General features: G+C 44.2%; 1 protein-coding gene across 16 annotated transcripts in view; it reads left to right on the top strand.

The window, feature by feature from the left end:
* The first annotated feature begins 228 nt into the window (after positions 1-228).
* nrxn3b (neurexin 3b) overlaps positions 229-22,500 on the top strand; it is a 217,314-nt gene continuing 195,042 nt past the window's right edge. For 10 of the 16 annotated variants that reach the window (XM_042094857.1, XM_042094869.1, XM_042094866.1 and 7 more), the window contains exons 1-5: positions 229-416; positions 3,753-4,904; positions 15,734-15,754; positions 16,258-16,287; positions 17,256-17,267. In XM_042094857.1, coding sequence (XP_041950791.1) covers positions 4,196-4,904; positions 15,734-15,754; positions 16,258-16,287; positions 17,256-17,267 — 772 coding nt within the window. In that variant the 5' untranslated portion in view covers positions 229-416; positions 3,753-4,195. The remainder of the gene's footprint in view (positions 417-3,752; positions 4,905-15,733; positions 15,755-16,257; positions 16,288-17,255; positions 17,268-22,500) is intronic. The other 6 variants (XM_042094859.1, XM_042094865.1, XM_042094875.1 and 3 more) reach the window with 2 other exon arrangements.

A 22,500-nucleotide genomic window follows, 5' to 3' on the forward strand; every position in this document is an offset into this window, starting at 1 on the left:
CGTTAGTGGTACATAAAAGAGATTCGGGACAGTTTATTTGGGGGATATAAAGGGAGATTTGAGGCAATGACATTAAGATGAAGTGCCCGTAGGAGTCCAATTTGTCTACTCTCTCTATGCCTTTAAATGGCGTGTTTGGGACTAAGTAGTGGGCGGAACGGCGGAGCTCGTGAGTGAGAATCTGGTGATAGGCCATCAGTCGCGCGGAGCGAAGTGCGCTTGGAGATGTTCGGGAACGCACGCAGGCTTGCAGAAGCGCCGCTGAACAGCCCGCCTCGCTGGCTCTAACCTTCGCATCACCCCAGCATCACTCGCCAACTTGCATCTGGTGGATCTACAAACAATCTCTCTCGCTTTCGTCGTATGGATTTTAGAGGTCGGATTAACATTATTGTATCTTCCATGTCGTAAAATTGGTAGGCATGTTTTCTTTCAATTTTTGTGTTTAAAGATAATTTCAATTATGTGTGTGATTGCTACTGTTATTTCGATGAATGCAGTTTGGTCAAGTGTGTCGCAAGGTAGTCAAGGTTGGCACCACACTTCTGTGTGTTTACAGAAAGATGCTCATATTTTGGGTTTGCAAGGCAAAAAAGGTTGTTTTAATCCTTAGAGCTTAAAGCGAGCTTTATGATACTCCGTCCATCTTGCCAAACACGGCAAGCCTTGTTTCTTGTTTCCGATGTTGCTAAATATTTAATGTTAACAGAGATACGTAAAGAAGTTTTAATGTGGTGTTTCATGACAATAAATGCATACATTTTACCGGGGGAGTGAAGAACTCTTTCAAAAGCTGCCAGAAATGGGGACTTTCGCTTCGGGATCTGGAATCTCACAGTAATACATCATTGTAGAGGACATTCCGAGGATGCGTAGCGTACAGGACTTCTCTCCTCAGCCAGCGTGCGTGCGTGAGAGAGAGGTCTCGTTAAAAATTAATACAACGAACTGGCCATTAACCTAGTAATTTTGAGTGTTAATTATTTCGTTCATTTAAATACTAACGTCGAATATATAAATGTATGAGTACTGAGGATTTGCGTCCTGAATCTGTGATTCCACTGAGCTGCACATGGGTAAAGCTAAACTGTCTGTGAACACACGTCAGTGTTGTAGTTTTAAAATGTATATTTACATATAACTACATTAAATCAAACGTGCCAGGTTTTCATAAAATGTCTATATTTGACTTGACCTCAAATCTTTGTTTTGGCTCTGAAAATGTCGGTCTTTATATTTTAATATGCTGTGGGCTTATGGCTTAGAAGTCAACATTTAGGAGTAAAACAGACAGCCTCAGCCTCGTTGTAATTCTCTGATCAAATGCATGTCAAGCAATGCGTGGCATGATTTGATGTCAAATTCAACTGTCCTCTTCGATGAGGGAAAAAAATCCGCTCCCGGTGGAATTTGACTGAGCCCGAACAGTGGTGAAGGAGCCAGCAGGGCTCAGGATGTGCTCTGGAGTGGGTGATATCTGCACATGATAAAAGCCGCTTTCAATAAATCAACCGAAATAATACCAGTGGAATAATTTAGACCAACCTATTTAAATTTCCCTCTGTTTGAATTTCAAATGGCCTACATTTTGTGAAGGAGCAAATTTGTTTTGCCTTTTTCGAGATATGCCTTGTTCTTAAAAAGACCCCCACTACTAATTACCAAAATAATAACAATCAACAATAGCATCACTAACAAATAAAATTAGGCTTACGTTTTCTTCACCAATCTAGCCACAACTGACCCCATTTTTTAATTCTCCAAATTCAACTCTCCCTGTGCCTTTGGAAGATGACCAGTTGTGTTAGCTCTGTGTGCTGTGCTGTGCTGCACTGTGTGCTAAGCCCATCAGGCTTAAGGCAGTGTTCTGCAAACATGGCCAGACCCACAGCTGGTGTGACAGACATGATGTAGAGGCTCTAGTCTCCACATACAGCTGCTGCAGCAGCTATACCCTGCTCTGGGCCTCACTCTGCTGTTCTTCCTTGGGCTACCAACAAGGCTGCTCACAAGGCGCACACCTTGGTGTGAATAATGGCCTCTCCAGTTTTATTTTCATCTGTGTTCACTCTGTATTGCATTCACTCAAGCATTCCTATCCATCAGTAAACCATTTTCAGGTTGTTGTTTTTGACAAAATAACAACTGTGGCCTTTCCTCACACTCCTTGAGGTATTGGAGATCAATGCAAAAAAAAAAAAAAACAGAACTCTAAAGACAGAGAATACTCACATACTCATGACCTTCATCAAAGCTTAATGGGGAGAAGTTAAACATCTAAGGACCAAACGATCAGTTAAAATTACTCACTGGTCTTGGGGCCTTTCTTTGCTTTTGAGTGTATAATTTAAAATATCTCCTCAAGACCTAATAAGGAGGATTTTATTAGGTGGAAATGTTGAGTGGTTTGGTCCTTTTCTTGTCCAGCTAATGCTTGATAGGAGGACCAGTGGCAGTGTGTCCGTTCCAGTCCAGTTTATTGGCTCCTTATTAGTTGTCACCCGATGCGGCCGTCTTATGCATGTAATAAATCCTACCCACCACCACACCCCACCCCACCCCACCCCACCCCTCTGTTGATTGCCAGTGGACTGATGCCGGTTGTCATTTGGAGCTGGAGATAGTATTGTGTTTCAGGACGTTGGTTTTATTGGATTCAGGGGTGGAGGCCCAGCAGGAACTCATGTCAGGGGGAGAGCGTGGCCTGCCTGCCTGCCTCGTACCTCGGCCAGCAGCTGGGGTCATTGCTGGCTCCTTTCAGCTCCATTCATCTTCTTTTTTTTTTCTGAAAGGGCCCCTCTAACCACAGAGAGACAAAATGAGAGTAACAGAGAGAGAAATTGAGAGAGAGAGAGAGAGAGATTGAGAGAGAGAGCAAAATAAAATAAAAACATGGGCAGGCTTGTTGTTGTCAGAAATGCACTCGATGCATTAGTGGCAGGGTATCAGTTACCTGAACCCAATACAACAGCTCCCCTGCCCAGGTGGTATTAAGTATTCAGGGCAGGTGGTTCAGGGGGCTATTGTGTTCCACCGTGTTGGAACTGGCCGTATTGGCTGTGCCATTGTCTGGGAGAACTCACTGGCAAACCAAACGCATAGGCAGGCGTGTGGGTGGAGGAGTATGCAAACGTGGTATAAGGTTTCCATCTGAATCATCAAGGCAGCCTTATAGTGATAGGCAAACATTGAAAGGAACACACTGGCATAAAATAAATATGAGATTGAATGCTAAATAGCTTCCAAGCTCATGATTTCATAATGCTCAGTTTATTGAAGTTATAATGGTATAGATTTATACATTTGCTATAGAATTAAATTTTTGTGTATCCAAGTCCGACATCTCCAGAGAACTATAAAATGGGATAATGTACATGGGATAATGTAGCAAAATGTAGCTGGTTAGAAGCGGTTCGATGGAATGGTTAGATCATTGATGCCCACAATGCCCACAAATATCCTTCTTATTTGCATGTTAGACCATTAAATGCAAAAGTGTTTTGGTTTAGCATTTACAAACAGTGGTGGTAGTAAGTAGTCCCTCGACAGTAGTTGTGCTAATAATATCAATGTGTGCTTTAATAGTGTTTCAACATAGATCAGCAATTCTCAGAGTGGACTTCCCAAGGCTTAAAATATTGTTCATTCAGCACTCAGTCTATATTTATTCATTTGTGCTTAATTTGCATGGCTATTGACGGCACATATTTCTCTATATCTAATAAAGTTTCACCCTTTTGTCCTTGTTGCAGTTGCATCCTCTGGAGGCTAAGGTGAATGCAATGGGGCAGTACTTCAGATCTAAATCCAATATGGAGGCTGTGCATTTTAACCCAGTGAGTCGCCTCAAAGGAATGTCATCTGACAAGCCACTCTAACGTCAAGCGAGCACCCCGAGACAAAGCCGTGCTCTCCTCAATCCCATTCACCCCAGAGGGAATACAACTCAATCCCTGCTCTTAGAGTCTGGATTTTATTGGGAGGAAATCTAGCCATGTGAATGGTCTTAACGTCTTTACAAGCTTTTGTCTTTCCACGCTGGAATTGATTTGAAGGATTCATCTTCCAATAGCCAATCACAGATGAGGGGAATACACTGAACACACTTTACCTTACAGTCAAACCCCTTTTAATGTAAAGTGTTCCTTCGCACGTCGGGAGTTCATAGTTTCTGACAAGTTTTCTGACAAGTACAATGAATCCACTCTGCTTTCCTCACGGCGCGGTCCTGCTGCTCTGCGCTCTCGTGGGCCTGGAGCTGGACCTGGGCTCTGCACTGGAGTTCCCCGGCTCCGAGGGCCAGTGGGCGCGCTACCTGCGCTGGGACGCGAGTACGCGCAGTGACCTGAGCTTCCAGTTCAAGACGCGGGCGTCCGAGGGCCTCGTGCTCTACTTCGACGATGGCGGCTACTGCGACTTCCTGCTGCTGAACGTGGCCGACGGGCGGCTGCAGCTGCGCTTCAGCGTGGACTGCGCCGAGACCACCATCACCGCCGACAAGCTGGTCAACGACAGCCGCTGGCACTTCGCCACGCTCAGCCGCCACAACCTGCGCACGCTCCTGGCACTGGACGGCGAGAGTAAGGCCGACGAGGTGCGGCCCGAGCGGCAGTTCATGAAGATCGTCAGCGACCTGTACGTGGGCGGCGTGCCGCAGGACATCAGGCCTGCCGCGCTGACCGTGCCTGCCGTCAAGGAGATGACGCCGTTCAAGGGGATTATTACGGACCTGAGCTATGGGAACCAGGTGCCCATGCGTCTGGGCAGCGCCAAGGTGCGGCTGGAGATGGAAGGCCTGTGCACAGAGAACCCATGTGAGAACGGAGGCAGCTGCACCATGGCCGACGGAGAACCCTACTGCGACTGCTCCAGAACCGGATATGCTGGTCGATACTGCAATGAACGTAAGTGACCTCTGGGTTTCTTATCTGTTTACTTTGGTGTTGTTGTTTCTCATTGTAATCATCATCACTCAGACTCAGATTGTAATTTCAATGATATTCCATTATATTCCATTTTATTTTTTCATTAAAACATTTTTCATTAAAACAGATTAAAAGGCCATTAATATGTAGTTAAATACTCTGAGGTATGCTGTTATTGTAACATATAGTGAACATGTTGTTTCAATGTGTCTGATGTTAACCACACATAGCTTTGCCTTTGCTCAGTGGTCATGTGGATTGAACAGGCAGTGCCTGTGAGTCTGTGACAGGTCCGTCTGCACTGCTCAGTCTTGTGGGGATGCATGCTGGTAACATGCCCAGTGTGTAACCTCACAGTGTCAGATCACAGTGGATGTCTACTCTGATCTGCCTGCCAACAAAGGTGGCCGCCTTGGGACTCGGATGTGTCACTTTCTCGGACAAAAGTGATAAAAGATAAAAAAGACACCCTCTCATTTCTGACAGTAGGTTTTTTTTGGAGCTAAAAGGATGAAGATCCTTTATACACTGAGTGTATGGATGTATTTAAATGCACAGATGGTAAGCCATTCGTGCTTGTCTGGCATTATATCTTACGATTTCATAGCTGTGAGAAGACAATCCTACAGTATATACACATAAAGTTACAACTGCCAGTTTTGTTTTTCTCTACAAAAAAGAATTCAGCACCTGCACACGGTAAAGAATCCAGAAGGTACATGGTGAATTCAAATAATTAAGGTTTTACCTCTCTGCTTCTCTGCCAAGATGGCTTCTCCTATAAACATCTGATTAAAATGTAGACCTCACAGTGAAACACTGAGTATTTCCTCTCTAGCTGGGTGGGTTGATGGTGTGTCGAGACCTACTTTAAATTATTTCCTCTGCTGACTCACTGTGTATGTGTGGTATGACTCAATGATTAAAATTAAACTGCACACTGAACACTACCAAATTATATTTTTCAGGACTTTCTGGGGGCAACTGCCCAGGGTATTGTGTTCTTTTCAGAGTGAATTTGGACTGAAAGTACCAAGCATATTTGGTGCATTTGTAGCATTGTTGTATTTTGTGGTTATTTTTAAAATGCAGGGCTGCATGATAGAAAGGGGAAAAGCCAAGGGGCCAATGGCATGGAGCTGTCTTTCCCCATCCTGAGCTGCTCCTGCATGTTCCATGCCCCTGTCTCTCTGTCATGCTTACTCACTCCTTGGGTCGGTGATGAGGAGATATGCTGGGTTGACAGGGACCAGTGGCTAGCATCTCCTCAGTGCGACTGTGTGCCTAAATGACCCAGCCGGATTGAGTGACTCGTGACTCAAATCCGAAGCCGACTACCGGCACTGTGTCGTCTTAGTTGGAGGCACAGACAAGCAAAAGATGCCCTGGCATGATGGAAGTATGTATATATAGACCACACTACCCACATGACAGGGTCATGCAATGCCAATTAAAGGTGTGGCTCTAATCCTTTTCTATCAGAGTTGACATTTTACAGTGACAAGAGACAAGTAAACGTTATGCCGCCAGCTAGGCGGAGCCAAAATAGATGAGAGGTCCATTTTATGCAAATCCTCAGTGACGTGATGGCAACTGCCAAAATGAGTGAAGACAGCATGAAGTGCATTGCTTGATACTCATTTCGAAAAAAATATCCAAGATGGCGGAGCTAACTCATAGACGGCCGTATTTCTGCATAAAAGTAGTAAGAAATATGGATTAGTGCCCTTATTTTTTGAAGAAGTTAGTGACAAGTAGGCACTATTAGCAACTACCCTTGAAGCACAGCCTTGTTTACAAGCTAGTAACGCCCATTCAGACCCCGTTTACACGAGCATGTGTATTTTTATAAACAAAGACATTTCCCTACGTTTGAGCCTTTCATTTAGACGCAAACGGAGAATTCGCCCCGTTAAACGGTTATCCAAAAAAACTCTGGCCAAAGTGATTTTTTTTTAAAACTTCGTTTATGCGTTGGGTTGTAAACTGTGGCAAACGGAGTTTTGGGCAGCCAACGTCACAGTATGCGACAGAAGTACACCAAATGTGCGACCAATGTTTACATTTACATGTTCTCACGTGCTTCACATTTTGGGGCTGAGGTGATCATGGATGCGCTCAGAATAGCCATCGCGTTTATGTTGGTGCAGACCCTTTTTGTCTGTTTGCATTTGCAAATTCAGCTCCTCTTTTATGAGGAGGAGCACAAAAGAATGTGTAGGCCTACTGTATCGACAACAACTTGCTTTACCGCTGCTATCCGAAGAAGAGAGTACACTTCCATTTCCGGTGGCTCGGGCAACTTTTCAGGATTCTGATTGGTTAATGTGAGCTTGAGCTTATCGTTAGACTGCCACTGAGGTTTGGCGTGCTCATGACAGCATGTATGTACACGGGTTCGTGTAAACACATTTTTTTTTTAAAAACGGTCTTGTGTAAATGCAGTTTTATTTGCAGACGTAGATGGCCAGATATTTATTTAGGAAAATACCCTGCTTCGTGTAAACGTAGTCTCAGGGACAAGTACCTGAAGTTGTTTCCCTCCTGTGTCGCCTGTGTGACTGTAGGGTTAAGCTCTTAGTTGAAGGACACAACCACAAGGGAGTAAGCATTCACAGAAAGTAGCTTAAAAGTCATTGTTACACTTGGGCTGTAGGCAGTGGTAGTAAGGGAGGCCTCCCTCTCCATCATTCCCGTTGCTGGTTAAGACCTGGGCTGCTCCAGTGGATTAACTGACTGAGTGACTGCAGCTGATTGTTGATTGCGGCTGCGGAGGAGAACGAGCATACTGTAATTAGTGGGGATAATGAGAAGAGAAATGGCCAATTTGCCCATGAAACCAGGGGGACAAATAACAGCTCTAAATTCAGACTGACAGCCATCCTCCTCTCCTCCACAAGGCCTGAACGCCTGTAGTACGGACAGCCAGTGTGGCAGACGCAACAGCGTATGTTTCCCGCCTCTTGCCGTATGCTGCTGCTGGCTCATTATAAAAAGGTTTTTTTTTTCAACACAATGCTAATTGGCACTCAGAGGAACAGCAAAAATGAGAAAGATATAATTAAAAAAAACCCCACATATACATAGTTAAATGGGTGTTTTCATAAGAAAGTGATGTGAGCAATCTGTCGGACCTGTGAGGGCTTGTGATGGAGACAGCCTGGCCATCTGAAGCAACAAGCCTTCGAAGGCCCTAGGAGCATACAGATGGTGCAGACGGCCTCTCTCCCTCCACAGTTCACAGAGTTAGCTTTGGTGTTAGCTTTTAGCTTCTGCTCCAATGTTAGCTTTTAGCATTTAGCTTCAGTGCTTCGCTTTAAAGGAGAATTCTGGTGTGATATTGACCTAAAGTGTGTTGAAACATGATACCGAGTGTGAACCAGGGGCGTCACTAGAATTTATTCACTGGGGCACGTGCCTTAGTAAAAGTCTCCAGTGTCCCAGTAAAATTCTAGCGCTGCTCTCGCTGGAAACGGCATTCATGAGCGCATCTCCGTGCCTGCTTTAGTCATGACTCGAGCCTGTCACTTACCAGCCAATAAAAATAAAAAAGGAAAAAAAGAAAGGGGCCATAATAGCCAATCAGAAAATAGCACCTCTGTAGCTGGGTAAGATTGAACGCAACAACCAATGAAAATCATTCACATGATTCTTCAGAGTGTTTCGTTGTACAGTGGAAACCGCTGGAGCTCATCACATCACTTTGAGCGCAGAGTAAGTCGTCCCCTGTTTTAATGTTACAACAAATTCACAACTTGTTTGACAGAAAAAATGACAAGTTGATCGCTGTTAGAGAATGTTGCCCACATAATTAGCATCTGTTTTTCAATGCTTAGCGTCATTGTAGCCTAAATTTAGCAACAGTTTACCAGCTTGTGCTCTCTCCCTCACACACACACTCAAACCATGCGTAGGCTGCATGCACACATGCGGAGAATTAATAATGATTTACGTATACTGTAGATATATAATGATATGATAATGACCTTGATTGGCCTGCCCAACGCTAACAGAAAAACACTGCCTCAAAAGACTATTTTGAACACTTGAAAGTTTTCAATCGCGCAAGATATATTTGCATATCTCTAAATTTGATCCAAGGTGTTGATCTGAAAATACAAACTGAATCTTTTACAGTAGCCTAGCTCTATAATTTTGAACAATCTGTTTTAGAGCTTAATAATCCTGACCTGTGAAAACAGTTGTGTTGATGGGGACTGATATGTTGTCTATTTTCTTATATCTATTCAATCATGTCTGGTCTATTATTAGGCCTACCTCTTTTCAATCCATTATAATTGGATACTTTTTTTGTAAAGAAATAGGCCTACATCTAGGCCTACATCTAGGCCTACCCTTATGTTATGCCAACATATTTAATTCACCTGCATATAGGCTACAGTAGCCTAGATAGAGGATTATTGACATCTGCTGTTGTCACTGTGCAGGCTATCCCTTAAAGGCAGTTTAAAGGGATAACCAAAGTGCAGTTTCCTACCCAAAGCTAGAAAGTTGCTAGGTCGGCAATCGTCCAGAGAAGGCCGCTCAGACAATGACAGAAGTGTTCGTCATGTTATATTTTTTACAGTCTATCTTTATGAGTTGATGTGCCATCAAAATGTTTTTGGAGACGTAATGTTAAGGTCGAACTCTGTCACTTTAGCTGATGAGCTCTCACCCCTCGCTGCCGTTCGATGCTTTGCTGAATATTGTGTAGCCTACCTGTAGGTCGATCGTTGGCACCTTTATTTGCGACCGACATGTAATAGCGGGAGAGCAGTTTCACAGAAGAGAACTTCTGACGGCAAATTTGAGGAAAAGTTGGTAAACCACCCTTCTTACCTAATTTGAGGGTGCTGATTCTGAATATTTTGTTTACCAAGCTCAATTCTGAGTTCTAAGCCGCATAATCAGCATTTTAACATAAAATAGCGATAATTTTTGCTTATTTTTCCCTAAATTTGGTTGATTTCAAAAGTAATCACTAAAACCAAATAAAAGTGTTCTCTAAATACATGTTTGAGCATTAAAGAAGCCATACTATAGTTTATTAACATATTTAATGGCAACATTATTACAGTTAACATGTAATAAACTCGAAATTCTAATCAAAACGCAACCATATTTTTATTGCTAACATAGTGAGTCTCTCGTGGTGGATGCATTTCATTACAATAACAAATTGCACAGATAACCTTCAACTCAGAATATATCCTACAGTACATATGAACCTAGATAGCGGGAATAAGCTTAATGCAGAACTGCATCTACCGTCAGCAACAACTGACAAGTAAAAAACATTTTACTTCTAGTAACACTGGATTTGGTATGTGTGCTTGCCTCCATACTAGAGTGTTGTATTGATAATGTGCTCTTCTAATATGCCATTAAGCAGCATCACTTGTTGGTGGTAGAGCCTCCGATCCTTGACATCTAGAAAACAGAGTGGCTCTGGCATAGTGTTGTCACAAAAATGCCAAAATTATGACAAAATTATGATAAAATACCTGCCATAAATATCTTGATACTCGATACTGAAACAATATCCAAATCCTAAAATATCTGGAAAAGAAAGGACGTAGGCCTCCTCCAAGTGTATTGAGTCATTTGTGTTGAATTTGGTGCACTTTTGGTCAATTCTGGGTTTTAAACTTCTAAACCTCCTACATAATTATTATTTTTGTAGTCAGTAAAATAGTAGTTTGTGTGTGATTAAGTCATTTATTGTTTGTTATAGCTCATTTATATTGTGTGATGTTTTGGCAATAAATTACCTTTAAATAGCCAAAGTAGGCTAGATCAAGGTCAGTGTTCAAATTACTGCATGGCGTGCATGCAAATCACTTAATGCTATGCCAAAGAGCTTAATCTTTAGGCCATCTGATGTAGGCTACCCTAGTCCCAGATAGGCCTACACCATTATTACATTACATTACATTACATTTGGCTGACGCATTTTTAACCAAAGCGACTAACAACATGGTAACAGTTAAGTTAAGCAATTCTCTCAACAATTTTAGGACAATTTAAAAACGGTAGAGTACAGTAAGAATAAGTGAATCAGTGAGTGCTGTTTTTAAACAGTTGAGTGTCAGTTCAAGACGGGTGGTAAGTGCTAGGATCAGCAAGACTTGTTGTAAGTGGTGCTATGAGAGGAGATGTTCTCTAAAGAGCTGGGTCTTCAGGAGTTTTTTGAAAATGGAGAGTGATGAGCCTGCCCTTGTAGGAACTGGCAGTGTGTTCCACCAACGAGGAACAACAGATGAGAAAAGTTTGGATTGGCCTGAGCGTATCTGTTGCAATATCTGTGTGCATTCCTACATTAGGTCTATTTCTTTGATAGTCAACATAATTTGCTACCACATAACAAATACCAAATAACAATACAAAAGTTTCTTACAAACTCCCCTGCATACTTCTTAAATGTGCTGCAGTCAGATGGGTGTCCTAAAGACATAACTAGATCTTGAGATCTTGAGCATCTATTATCAGTGTTGAATGAGCAGTTTTTGCAGTGATCACTACTGGACATTCCACATTGCTATAGACAGCACTTGAGTGAGGATAGACTTATTTCCACTTCACAAATAACCATTGCTATCTGCAATAGCTACAGTACAGGGACATTAATCAGTTAGCTGAGGATTTGTCCTAGGTCCACTTCCCTTTCAGCATCATATGCAGTAATGATGCACTGGAGAATGTTTTTTTATTTTGTTGCACTATAAAGGAAATCTTGTCTAATTTTTTTGCAAATAATGCAATCTCCATAGCACTCTTCAGCAACCCTCAAATATGCACACTCTTCCATTTTTTTGCATGGCTGGAATTTGAATGATAGGAAAGAGCACCAGTGAGATGTTTTAACTAGGCAAGTCGCCTTTACAGTAAAAAAAAAATACAGTGTAAATCCTCTGTAAAGACTGACAACTGTTCATAATAGTTAGTGACAAAGAAAAATGAGCAGTAACCTACTATTCTACCAATTTGTTATCAAGGAATCTATTTTGCTTCTAAACGTTATACTGAATTTTAGCTATTATTTCAATTTATATTTTAATTTTAGCTTATTTTCATTTGCTACTTGAGGGTCATTGGGGTAATTCCTGTCCTGTCCTACAACATATCTGATACATAAAGAGTATATTAATGCCTTATTTTTTGCAATTCCTATGATATCTGATGGCAAAACCAAAAAGTATGTGAATTATGCTAATTATGCTAATTAGCAAGCTTAAAACTCAAAATTGAACTTGGTAAACAAAATATTTGAATTCAGCACCCTCAAATTGAGTGAAATAGCCCCTTTACCGACTTTTCCTCAAATTTGCCAACAGGACTTTTTCTGAACGTTTGTTAGCTATCTGCTCTCCCTCTGTAAGTGCCTGCTTTGCAGGTCAGGCAGTCAGCTTCATGTTGATATCGACCGAGACAAAAACATGGAAATTTACGTTTTAATTCGTCAGTGAACTTACACTAAACAAGGAAGTTTGCGCTATTGAGGTGACTGACTGACCAATTAAATGTTTGAGATTACAATCGACCAATGACGGTAGCTAAGGTCAGGCTCAACACCCTACACTTTCCACTCAATGCAAAGCGAACTGTAGGGGGAGGGCGTGACTAGTATGTGAATGAAAGACATAGATATATAGGCTATCCATGAATGAAACATGAATAAAAAAAAGAGAGAGCAATGCAAATTCGCTGTAAACACGTTTGAAGCTAAAATAAACAAAATCCCGGACGACTTTGAAATTCCGCCCGGTCACATTTTTAGGTTTCAAAAAGAGGACGTGTCCGGGCAAAAGAAGATTTATACAGACAGTACCTTCATGAAGTTTACCGTTCACCGCCATCTTGAATTTAGTCACGATAAGTCGAGCGACGAGTACGAATGAACAGGTATCATAAGGGACCAGATTCCAAAAATAATTCAGTGGAAATGCATGGATTCCAGTTGCTGCTACTGGGAGCAACCGGAATTCATGCATTTCCACAGAATTATTTTTGGAATCTGATCCCTTATCATACTTGTTCATTTCTAAGTGCAGGGGACAAGCCGAGATGAGCTATGAGACATACGTTCACACTCGGTATCATATTTCAACACACTTTAGGTCAATATCACACCGGAATTCTCCTTTAACAGCTGGCCAGTGGTGGAACAAGTGTGATCCTGACACTGGCGTGGTGGATCTGCTGCAGGAGAGAGCAGCAGCTAGTGTTGTGGGGTTGAACTGGAGCATGGTCCCAGGTCACAAAGCTTCCTTAAATCCGTGGCGCAAGGCAGATTAAAAACAATAAGCACTCACTCACGTAACAGATGTTTAATCTGCCTTGCTCTACTGTGTGTGGAGATCAGGAAGTATCAGTGACAAGTGGAGCCATGATGAAAGCCTGCAATCAATCACCAATTGCTGTCAAAGCCCATCAGACAGGCTTGTTATTGAAGTATGCATGCTGTTTGATCAGATGCTAAGGAAAAGAGATTTAAAATGAACAGCATATAGTTATTATTAATAGTATGAAGGATGTGAGACACACTTCAATATATTTTTGGCCGATTTCTGTAATTGTCTGACTGCTTTGACGTACAGTATTTGGGTATGCTTCCATATTCATTAAGTAATCAACCTGCAGTTGTTTTTTGGATTAATATCAAAATATTTGTAAATATTTACAACCATCCAGTGAAAATGACTCCCTGTCTCCATAATTAGTGTGGTTTATTGATTTTAGACCTTGGTAGTGAGCACTAGCCTACTCTCTGAAGCCATTCTGGTGGTAAGTCCACAGTTCAATGAACATTCTGAAAGATCATTTGGTAATTATGGTTGAAAATGCAGGTAATTAACTTACGGGGCGAGCTAGCTGTTAAACAAATGTCAAAAAGGGTTCCCAGAAGCTTAGCTGTGGGATTAATAAATATGCACAAAAAAAAAAAAAACGAGTTACAATAATCTTACTATGAAAGTAGGTCGATGAAAAAAAAGAAGAAAAAATGACTGGACGGATACAGGCGAAGTGGGCATTTGTGTATCAGCCCCGAGCTGAAAACGATGTTTGGAATTTAGTCCTATGCTGGGAAATAGACGAGAGGATTAGACCAGGGCAACATGTCATGGGGGAGATACTATAGAGCTGCTTCATCTACCTGTCACGTGAAACACAAGCTTTATCTGCGTGTTAGAACACAGCACTTCGCTATCCTTCCCCCAAGCGGACTTACAGCTTTGCTTCTGGATGTGAGTAAGGAAGTTCACAACGTAGTATCTCTGGTGAACAGCCGTGTCGTTACAGGTTGTCATGGCCCTTGTTCATCTCAACCAGGGGCTTGTGTCTACTCAAAGACAATTGCCATATTGTTTGTTCAGTTAGCCGTTGTGAGCCACAGCTGTGGGAGATTTTTCCGTGGCCTCATTCTGTGCCCAACCACATCTGGACTCCATCATCTCCTCTCTCTCACTTGTCTTGATAATATCCAGTGCTTTTTTCACTGATTTTGAGACGTGGTCGGGGGTGCTGGGAGACAAAGCAGCAAGTCCTGTCTTATTTCATATCCATTTTGGCACAAGTAGGCCTGCTAGATGCACAGTGTGCCCTGGTCGCTGCTGAGACAGCGATCAGACCCCGGAAGCTAATTAATCGTCAAATTAATATCTGATATCGCTCATTAAGAAGCACTTTGAACATCTTATGCCATCTGCATGGATTATTAAGATCCTTTTTTTGATTTTCCACGGCTACTTGTTGCTGCCCGGCGCTGATTAAAGAAATCAGTGTCCATCCAGGATAGCATGTTCCTTTTAAGATCTCTGATGATGTCTGCTCAGAGAAGCTTAACTCATCTCATGTGCCAGCAGATGCAAGACCCTTTGGATATGCAGTCTGCAGTCATTTAACCCAATGCCATCGGCATACAACAGAAGGATAGCGTTTTTCAGCTTTTTCATTTTGCTGTTGCATCTAAGAAGCTATTAAAACCCATTCAGATGTTGTAGCCTACTTCTAGCTTACTTCTAGCCTACTGGGTTGTTGCAGTCCAGTCCCATCTTGAGGCCATAAGAGGGACTTTGTGGAATCCCCCCCCCCCCCCCTGACATATGGTGACATGGTTTCCCCTGGGAGTCTTCAGTGTGCATTTAATGAGTCAGTGGTTAACCAGCTGTTAACAGTACTATTACCACACTGTGTGTGTGTGTGTGTGTATTCCTGTGTGATTCTTGGTGTATGTACTGTATGTGAGTGTGCTTACACATATTGTATACAGTATGTGTGAGCTCTGTGTCCTGTGTGTATGAGTGTGCGTCTACATACATCTCTGTGGGTCAGCAGCGAGAATAATTCTGGTAGGTTTTGGTAGGGTCCAGAGATCCACAAACCTCACAACCTCATAAATCCTGTGCCTCCATGGTGAGGAGCTGACCCTGCGGCCTGCTGGGATTTATGCCCTTTTTATTGGGTATGTGGGGCGCACTGTGGCATACCTGGCACGGAATATTCCAGAATGCCTGCAGTAATATTCATAATGTACTGGTGTTGTTTGATACCAATGTCAATCTGATTCCCTGAAATGATGGGACAGATGTATGTTGATTTTCCCCTTTTCTCCACAGGTTTTGTATTTTTTCATTTTAATTTTATTTCTATTTTTGAACAGGCATGCACAGGGGCAATCTTTTTGTCCCTTGCATGACAGACCACTTGATAGTAAGTTACTGTTTGCATGATAGCTCCCATGCAAACTAAAGCAGAGTGTCTCTAATGCTGCAAATCTCTCCTTTCTTTTTTTGCCATCTCCGTAGCTGTGGCAAATCGAAGCCCAGGTGAGTTCCGAGTTGTAAATAGGACACAGGAACAAAGTAGCAGCACGAGGGACAAGTGCAGACAAACCTATCTGTTTTAACCAGAACGGCATATATCAGCAGCTACTGAGACAATATTTGTATCAAAATTATATACTATGTATGTATTGTATACTATATAATGTAATATATACATTTGCCTATGCATTGATAGTGTAAACTGTATGTTAATGTTACAGCTAAAGTACAGTAAGTTACAGCTTTTGTAGAATGTTTATAGTAGAAGAACAGGGACTTCCTCTTTTAATTGCTGGACTTATCTTTAGCTGAAAGCTGTTCTGGACATTTTGGAAAGCTTTGACCAGAGTGTGGCTGCCATGTTCTTGCCTTTCTTGTGGCAAAGCATGAGAGCTTGCAATACTACAGTTGTATTGGTGCTGGTGTTTGCTCTGCTGAATTCCTTTATGCTTCTCTTTCTCTCTCTCTCTCTCCTACTCTTTTTCTTCATCCCTCCATTCTTCAAGGCTTCGCACACATGGTGAAGGCCCAGCAAGGTATGCTTTCTTCTCACGTTTTTTGACTTGTATTCTCGAGCTTGTCCATTGATCTACTGTGTTGGTTGTGTGTGCAGCTGTGCGCGCGTGTGTGTGTGTGTATGATCCTGCTGCATGTTTATCTGTTTTTGTTGTTGTCAAAAAAAGTGTTATTGCCCAACCTAACACAGCATGCTGCGTGCTCCTGTGCTCCCCTCTCACCGCATCATTTCCTGTTTACAAGCATGGTTGAAACCATTCCAGGGTGACCTCTGCAAAACACAATACACAGACAGAGAGCAATAGAGTGAAAGATAGAGCGTGCCACTTCGCCCCCACCCCTTCTTTTTCTCTCACTCTTTTTCACTATCTTTACTTCCTGTTCCTCTCAAACGAAGGAGCGCGTTGTTAGCGTCTTTCTCCACTCGTGCGGCGTATTACTTAGATCACTTTCATGCTTGAGCTGCCGAAGCCCGGCACCTCATTAAATAATACATCTCGGAGCCCGTCCGACGTCCAACAGTGCCGCGTGGAAAACTCCGAGCATGACTCTTGCCGCGCCGAGTCACCCAAGTAATAGGAGCTCGTTAGCCGTCCACCAAGGGGACCTCGGTGCGTCTGGGCTCACCTCGGCCCTGTCAGGTGAGGGGACCTGGACCGTGCGCCCCAGTCTGAGGTGCCGCGTTGCTGCATGAACTTCACAGTGCGACTCTGTGTATGTGTGTGTGTGTTTTGTGTCTTGTTATCGCCTTGTTATCTCTTGTGACTAACACCACAACATTGTTAGTTGCCCTGTCTTTCTCTCTCTCCCTGTCTCTCTCTCTCTGTCAGTCTTAGTCTTTCTGCCTTTACCAATATACCTGTCTAACCCCCTGTATCTTTCTGTCTTTCCCTCTCTTGTCTCTTGTATGCACCAATGGTGGACCTCTCTCTCTCTGTCTACCCTTTCTGTTTGTCACCTGTGGATCCCCACCTCTTCCTGTCTGTAGGTAAAAACAGAGGTACAGCAGCATGCTTTCTTCACTTCCTCTCGTTCTTTATTGATTTGTTTTTGGTGCTCATGTCTAAGGGTTTTGTGAAGATGGGAAAATCAAGTGTGTGGTTCTATACTGTACATCAGTGGTTTGATTTAAGGACCACACAGAGGAAGAGAGTGTAAAAATAATTGACCGAGTGTATGTGAATATGCATTCGGTTAATGTGAAGATGGTCCTGCTGAACGTTTAGCCACAAAAGAACCAGGTTTTATTGAGGGTGGAGTTTCACACATTAACCCCTCAGATGCTCTTATAGATATCATTTTGTGTAAGTTGTGATACTGTGTACAAGTGATATTGGCCATAAGTGGTACGGATGCTGTTTCAGCTTTGGCCAATATGTTATGACATGTGCTTAAGAGAGGAGATGACGCACGCTGTACTTATTTGCGTCAGTTTCAAAAAGTTTCCGTAAATTTTAATTTAAAATGTGACTGTATGGATGAATATATGGCATGAAGGTCTTCTCTCTCTCTCTCTCTCTCTCTCCCCCTCTTTTTCCATCTTTCTGATGCTTTATTTTACATCACTGAGAGAAAGAGAGAAAAAACATGAAGTTTGCGGGAGCGCTGAATTATTCAGTCAGCAGTGGGGGAACCAGAGTGAGTTGGCCTTGAGAGAGAAGTGGAGCGCACTATTAAAACAACTCATTCCTCTAGACTCCCAATCCTGCTCTATCCATGCAGTCATTTTTTTACTCCCGCAGACACTCTCCTGTAATTGACTATATGACTCCACAGTGTGTGTGTGTGTGTGTGTGTGTGTGTGTGTGTGTGTGTGTGTCTCGTGTGCCTTTTTTGAAGGTGGATGCGAGAGTGTAAGACGTCATGCCATGATGCTGCCAGGACAAAAGAGAGGGAGAGAAAAACAGAAAGAGCGAGTGAAACAGAAAGAGAGAGTGAGAGAGAGAGAGAGATGTCAGACGTGGGAAGTCCTGAGGGCAGGCAGGCAGGCAGGCAGGCAGCGGAGTCTTGGGTCGGTGTGAACGTGGGGGCAGCAGAGAGGAAGGTGGAGAAGGAAGGATGGAGAGATGGAGAGAGAGGATGGAACGGTGAGAGAGAAAGAGAGATGGAAAAAAAGAGAGGGAGAGAAGGTAAGAGACAGGGTGAAGGAGAGAGGGAGGGTGGGTGGTAATGGTGCTCCGGGCGGCTGTGCTCTGCGTCACCACTGCCCAGGCCAGCCACACGTCTCTAATGGGCATAAGAAGCACCTTGGCACCCGATGCCCGTGTCCCTGCTCATGCCTCATGCCACCCTGCCCCCTCATGCCCTCCTTCTGCTACCCCCTCTGCTGCTTGGTGCACCCCCTCCTCCCCGGGGAATCTGACAGGGCCAATGTGCTTATCTTATCTCTGGGTGATCCCTTCTCACCACTGCACACACACACACACACACACACACCACGCACACACACACACACACAGACATACACACACACGCATATGCAGACACAGACAGACATACACAGACACACTCAAAGGCACGCATAAACCCACACTCACAACAAACATATACACGCACAGACATACTCACACTCAGACACAGACATACACACACAGACAAACACACACGCACACACTCACTCGCACACCGCAGGGGGAAAGGTCAATGTAGCTGCGCCATGGTTATGAAATGCCTCATGTCCGACAGGCTTTGTAGGGTTTTTTCTCCTCTCCTTTTCTCCTCCCTCCATCTCTCTTTCTTCCCTCCCTCCCTCATATCCCTGAAAGATGATTGGACAAGGGTTATTCATGTTTCTGCCTCTCAACCCAATCCCCTGGCTTTGTCTGGGGCAGAGAACAGCCTGTATGTGTATATGGGTGTGTGTGTTTGGTGTGTGTGTTTGGTGTGTGTGTTTGTGTATGTGTGTGTATGTGTGTTCTCCTCTGTTCCTACCCCTGTCGGGAGAGAGAGAGATTGAGAGAGAGATTGAGAGAGAGAGAGAGAGAGAGAGAGAGAGAGAGAGAGAGAGAGAGACGTGCCCTGACGTGTCCCTACTGAGCACACCCCTGGTCCTGCAGCAGAGGGGCCCCAGTGACCCCTGAGGTCTCAGCCTCTGACTGCACCACGGCGCTCGACAACAACGCAGCTGCCTGGGCAGGGCTGGCTCCCATCGGCCATCAGGTCACGGCCGACCGCGCCGAATCCCTCCGACAGACGGAGACAGCAAAAGTGGGAGGGAGGGTCAGAGAGAGAGAGATAGAGGGAGAGAGAGAAAGGGAGGATATGAGACTAGAGAAAGAAAGAGTGCAGGAAAGAGATAATGAGAGAGACAAATGGATACTGAAAGACAGAGGCAGTCTAATAGGGTCAGAGAGGAGACATTCTTCTGCTCTTTAGGAAGAAGGATGCATTCTGCTTTCACACTTGTGCCCAGAATGTGTAGCACTTAAGTATAAGTATATATACTCTTTTGATCCCGTGAGGGAAATTTGGTCTCTGTATTTATCCCAATCCGTGAATTAGTGAAACACACTCAGCACACAGTGAGGTGAAGTACACACTAATCCCGGCGCAGTGAGCTGCCTGCATCAACAGCAGCGCTCGGGGAGCAGTGAGGGGTTAGGTGCCTTGCTCAAGGGCACTTCAGCCGTTCCCACTGGTCGGGGCTCGAACTGGCAACCCTCCGGTTACAGGTCCGGAGTGCTAAGGACTAGTCCATATAGACCCTTTCAACAATAAAAACAAAAACAATGCTTGAACATTCTATTTGGTTCCCAATCTACTTCGCTACTTCCTCTGCATTAAGATAACATATGGAATGTTAAAACGGAAGCCTTGTGGGGCCAACTATGATGCTGATAATGGAACTCTCTTGAAAGGGTCTATAAATGACAGATTCTGATGCCCCAGATTGTGTATGTAGAGCTGCAGCCATGCAGGAGGAGGAGAGTGGGATGTATTGATACCAGAGTGTGTTAGAGAATATGGGACTGTTGAGATAGGGAGAGATTGTATGAGAGGAGGAGGGGGGATGGAGGGATGACGAAGGGATGGAGGGATAGAGAAGTGGTGAGGGTGAGGAGGGAATGGAGAGTGAGGAGAGGAGAGCGTTGATGGAGATGACAGGAAAGATCACTGTTGCTGTGGGGATGATTAGGATTCAGGGTCCGGGTCAGGGTGAGTTCAGCCATGCTGCAGAATCTCTAGCTGTATCATCTACTGCCATCCAACACCCCTGCTTCTTACGCACACACACACGCACGCACGCACGCACGCACACCACACACACACACACATAACCTAACTATCATTCCTTAGATCAAGCTGTCTCCACTATCAAAAATGCTACACCATCTCTCTCTCTCTCTCTCTCTCTTGATTCCTGTCTGATGTTCTTGACTGTCTGGCAGAGCACTCTATACATACAAGTGAGCCCCACCCGTACCCACACCCCTACCCCCTGGCAGGACCACATCATCATTTGAGGTCAGCCTCACTGTCTGCCTGCTCAGGGAGAAAATACCCTTTTATGAGAAAACCACTGAACACTTCCCCCTCTCCTCTCCTCTCTTCCCCTCATCTCTTTTCTCTCACCCCCCCCCCCCCCCCTCATCTGTCATCTCCATCTCCACCCCCCTCCCCCACCAGATGCAGAGCTTAATGGAGCCCTGAGTCCATCAGAGATCTCCGCCGCTTGTGTCCCCCTCTCTCTCGTCTGGTGCATCTTAGTGGCCCGCTGCTCTCATGCGAAGGCTGTCACTTGTTTTTCCATATGTTCATCCCTTTTTTCTTTTCTTTTTCTTCCCCCCCCCCCATTCCGTTGGCTTTTGACCTCAGAGTTCATTAGAGTGAACCACACTCCCCCTCCCCTCCTCCCTCTCTCTCTCTCTCTCTCTCTCTCTCCCTCCTTCTCCGTGGCGTGTGTGTATGCGTGCATCAGCTGTTGCGTAAGGGCCAGTGCATAGCTGTTTGGGGCTGAGGGGCTGTTGTGCTGTGATGATGACGGATACCGGTTTAAGCAGCAGTCTGCATCACCGTTGGCTTAGTGCCCTGCCTTACGACATCACAACATATTGTTTACAACCTTTAAAAATGTATGGGGTCACACTGTAATATTTAAAACACTATTTTCAAATGCCCTCCGTTTCTGGCAGTTTTTCTTAGCTGCTTGAGGCGCTAAATTAGAAAGCACTTGTACTTGTATTCTGGGTTGCTAATAAATATGTCATAAAATGGTAAAAAATGCACATTTGTGTTATATAATGCACGGTATAATATTATATAGTAGAGTAGCGAAGTATAAAGAGGAAGTATATTATCTGTAGCTTACAGTACATCCCCTGCCCATACATAGTAATGGTGTTGTATCTGAATGATGTTGTGCTGTGTGGGGGTATGAGTCTGGTTATGGCTAGCATGAGCTAGCATTTTGATGTGCTGCGGCGCGGCATGGCTATAATTAGCGAGGCCCTTACAGAAGGTAGTTGGAGATGCTGCTCGGAGCCCCAGCTGTGTCTATTGGCCTGGGTTTGCACTGTGTGTGTTTCATCATGTCGGCGAACAGGCGCGCAGCACTTAGGCCACACTGTGCAATGTAAACAAACATCAGAGGACAGCCACTCTCTCTCTCTCTCTCTCTCTCTCTCTCTCTCACTCTCTCTCTCTCTCTCTCCATGTTTCTCATATTTTCCCTGGTGTGTCGCCGCTCGTTCCCTGGGCTCTTGTACAGTGCAGGGATCATGCTGGTTATTGATTTCCTCTCCTCTCCTCGCCTGCTCTCTTCTCCACCGCTCTCTCTCCCTCTCTCCACCTGACTCTCTTCTGCTCCATCATTCTCATTTTCTCTTTCATTCTTTCCTTCTCTCCCTCCCTCCCTCCCTCCCTCCCTCTGTCTCTCTCTCCACCAGTTCCCATTGACTGGCTGAAGTGTCATGCGTTTGCGCTGATGGTCTCTCTCTCTCTCTCTCTCTCTCTCGGCCAACCTCCTAACCCCATTACCATCTCCTCAGCACTCCTCTCTGCGCCGGTCTGCTCGTCTTGACTCCATCAGTTTGACATCACAGGGAGGGCTGACCCAGTACTCCCTGACACCCTCTGATTTAGCCACTTCTCTGACCACTGTTCAGCCTGCAGAGTTCAGAGTAACACTTCTCCAACTCAGCTGTCACTCTCCCCACTCCCAGTTAGATTTACTGACTTATCCGTTTGTTTTGTTTATCCACTATGAGGAAATCCCCGAATTTGCTGAGCAACTG

The sequence above is a fragment of the Alosa sapidissima genome, chromosome 6 (genome assembly GCF_018492685.1).
Source record: "Alosa sapidissima isolate fAloSap1 chromosome 6, fAloSap1.pri, whole genome shotgun sequence".
NCBI classification, from domain to species: Eukaryota; Metazoa; Chordata; class Actinopteri; order Clupeiformes; family Clupeidae; genus Alosa; species Alosa sapidissima.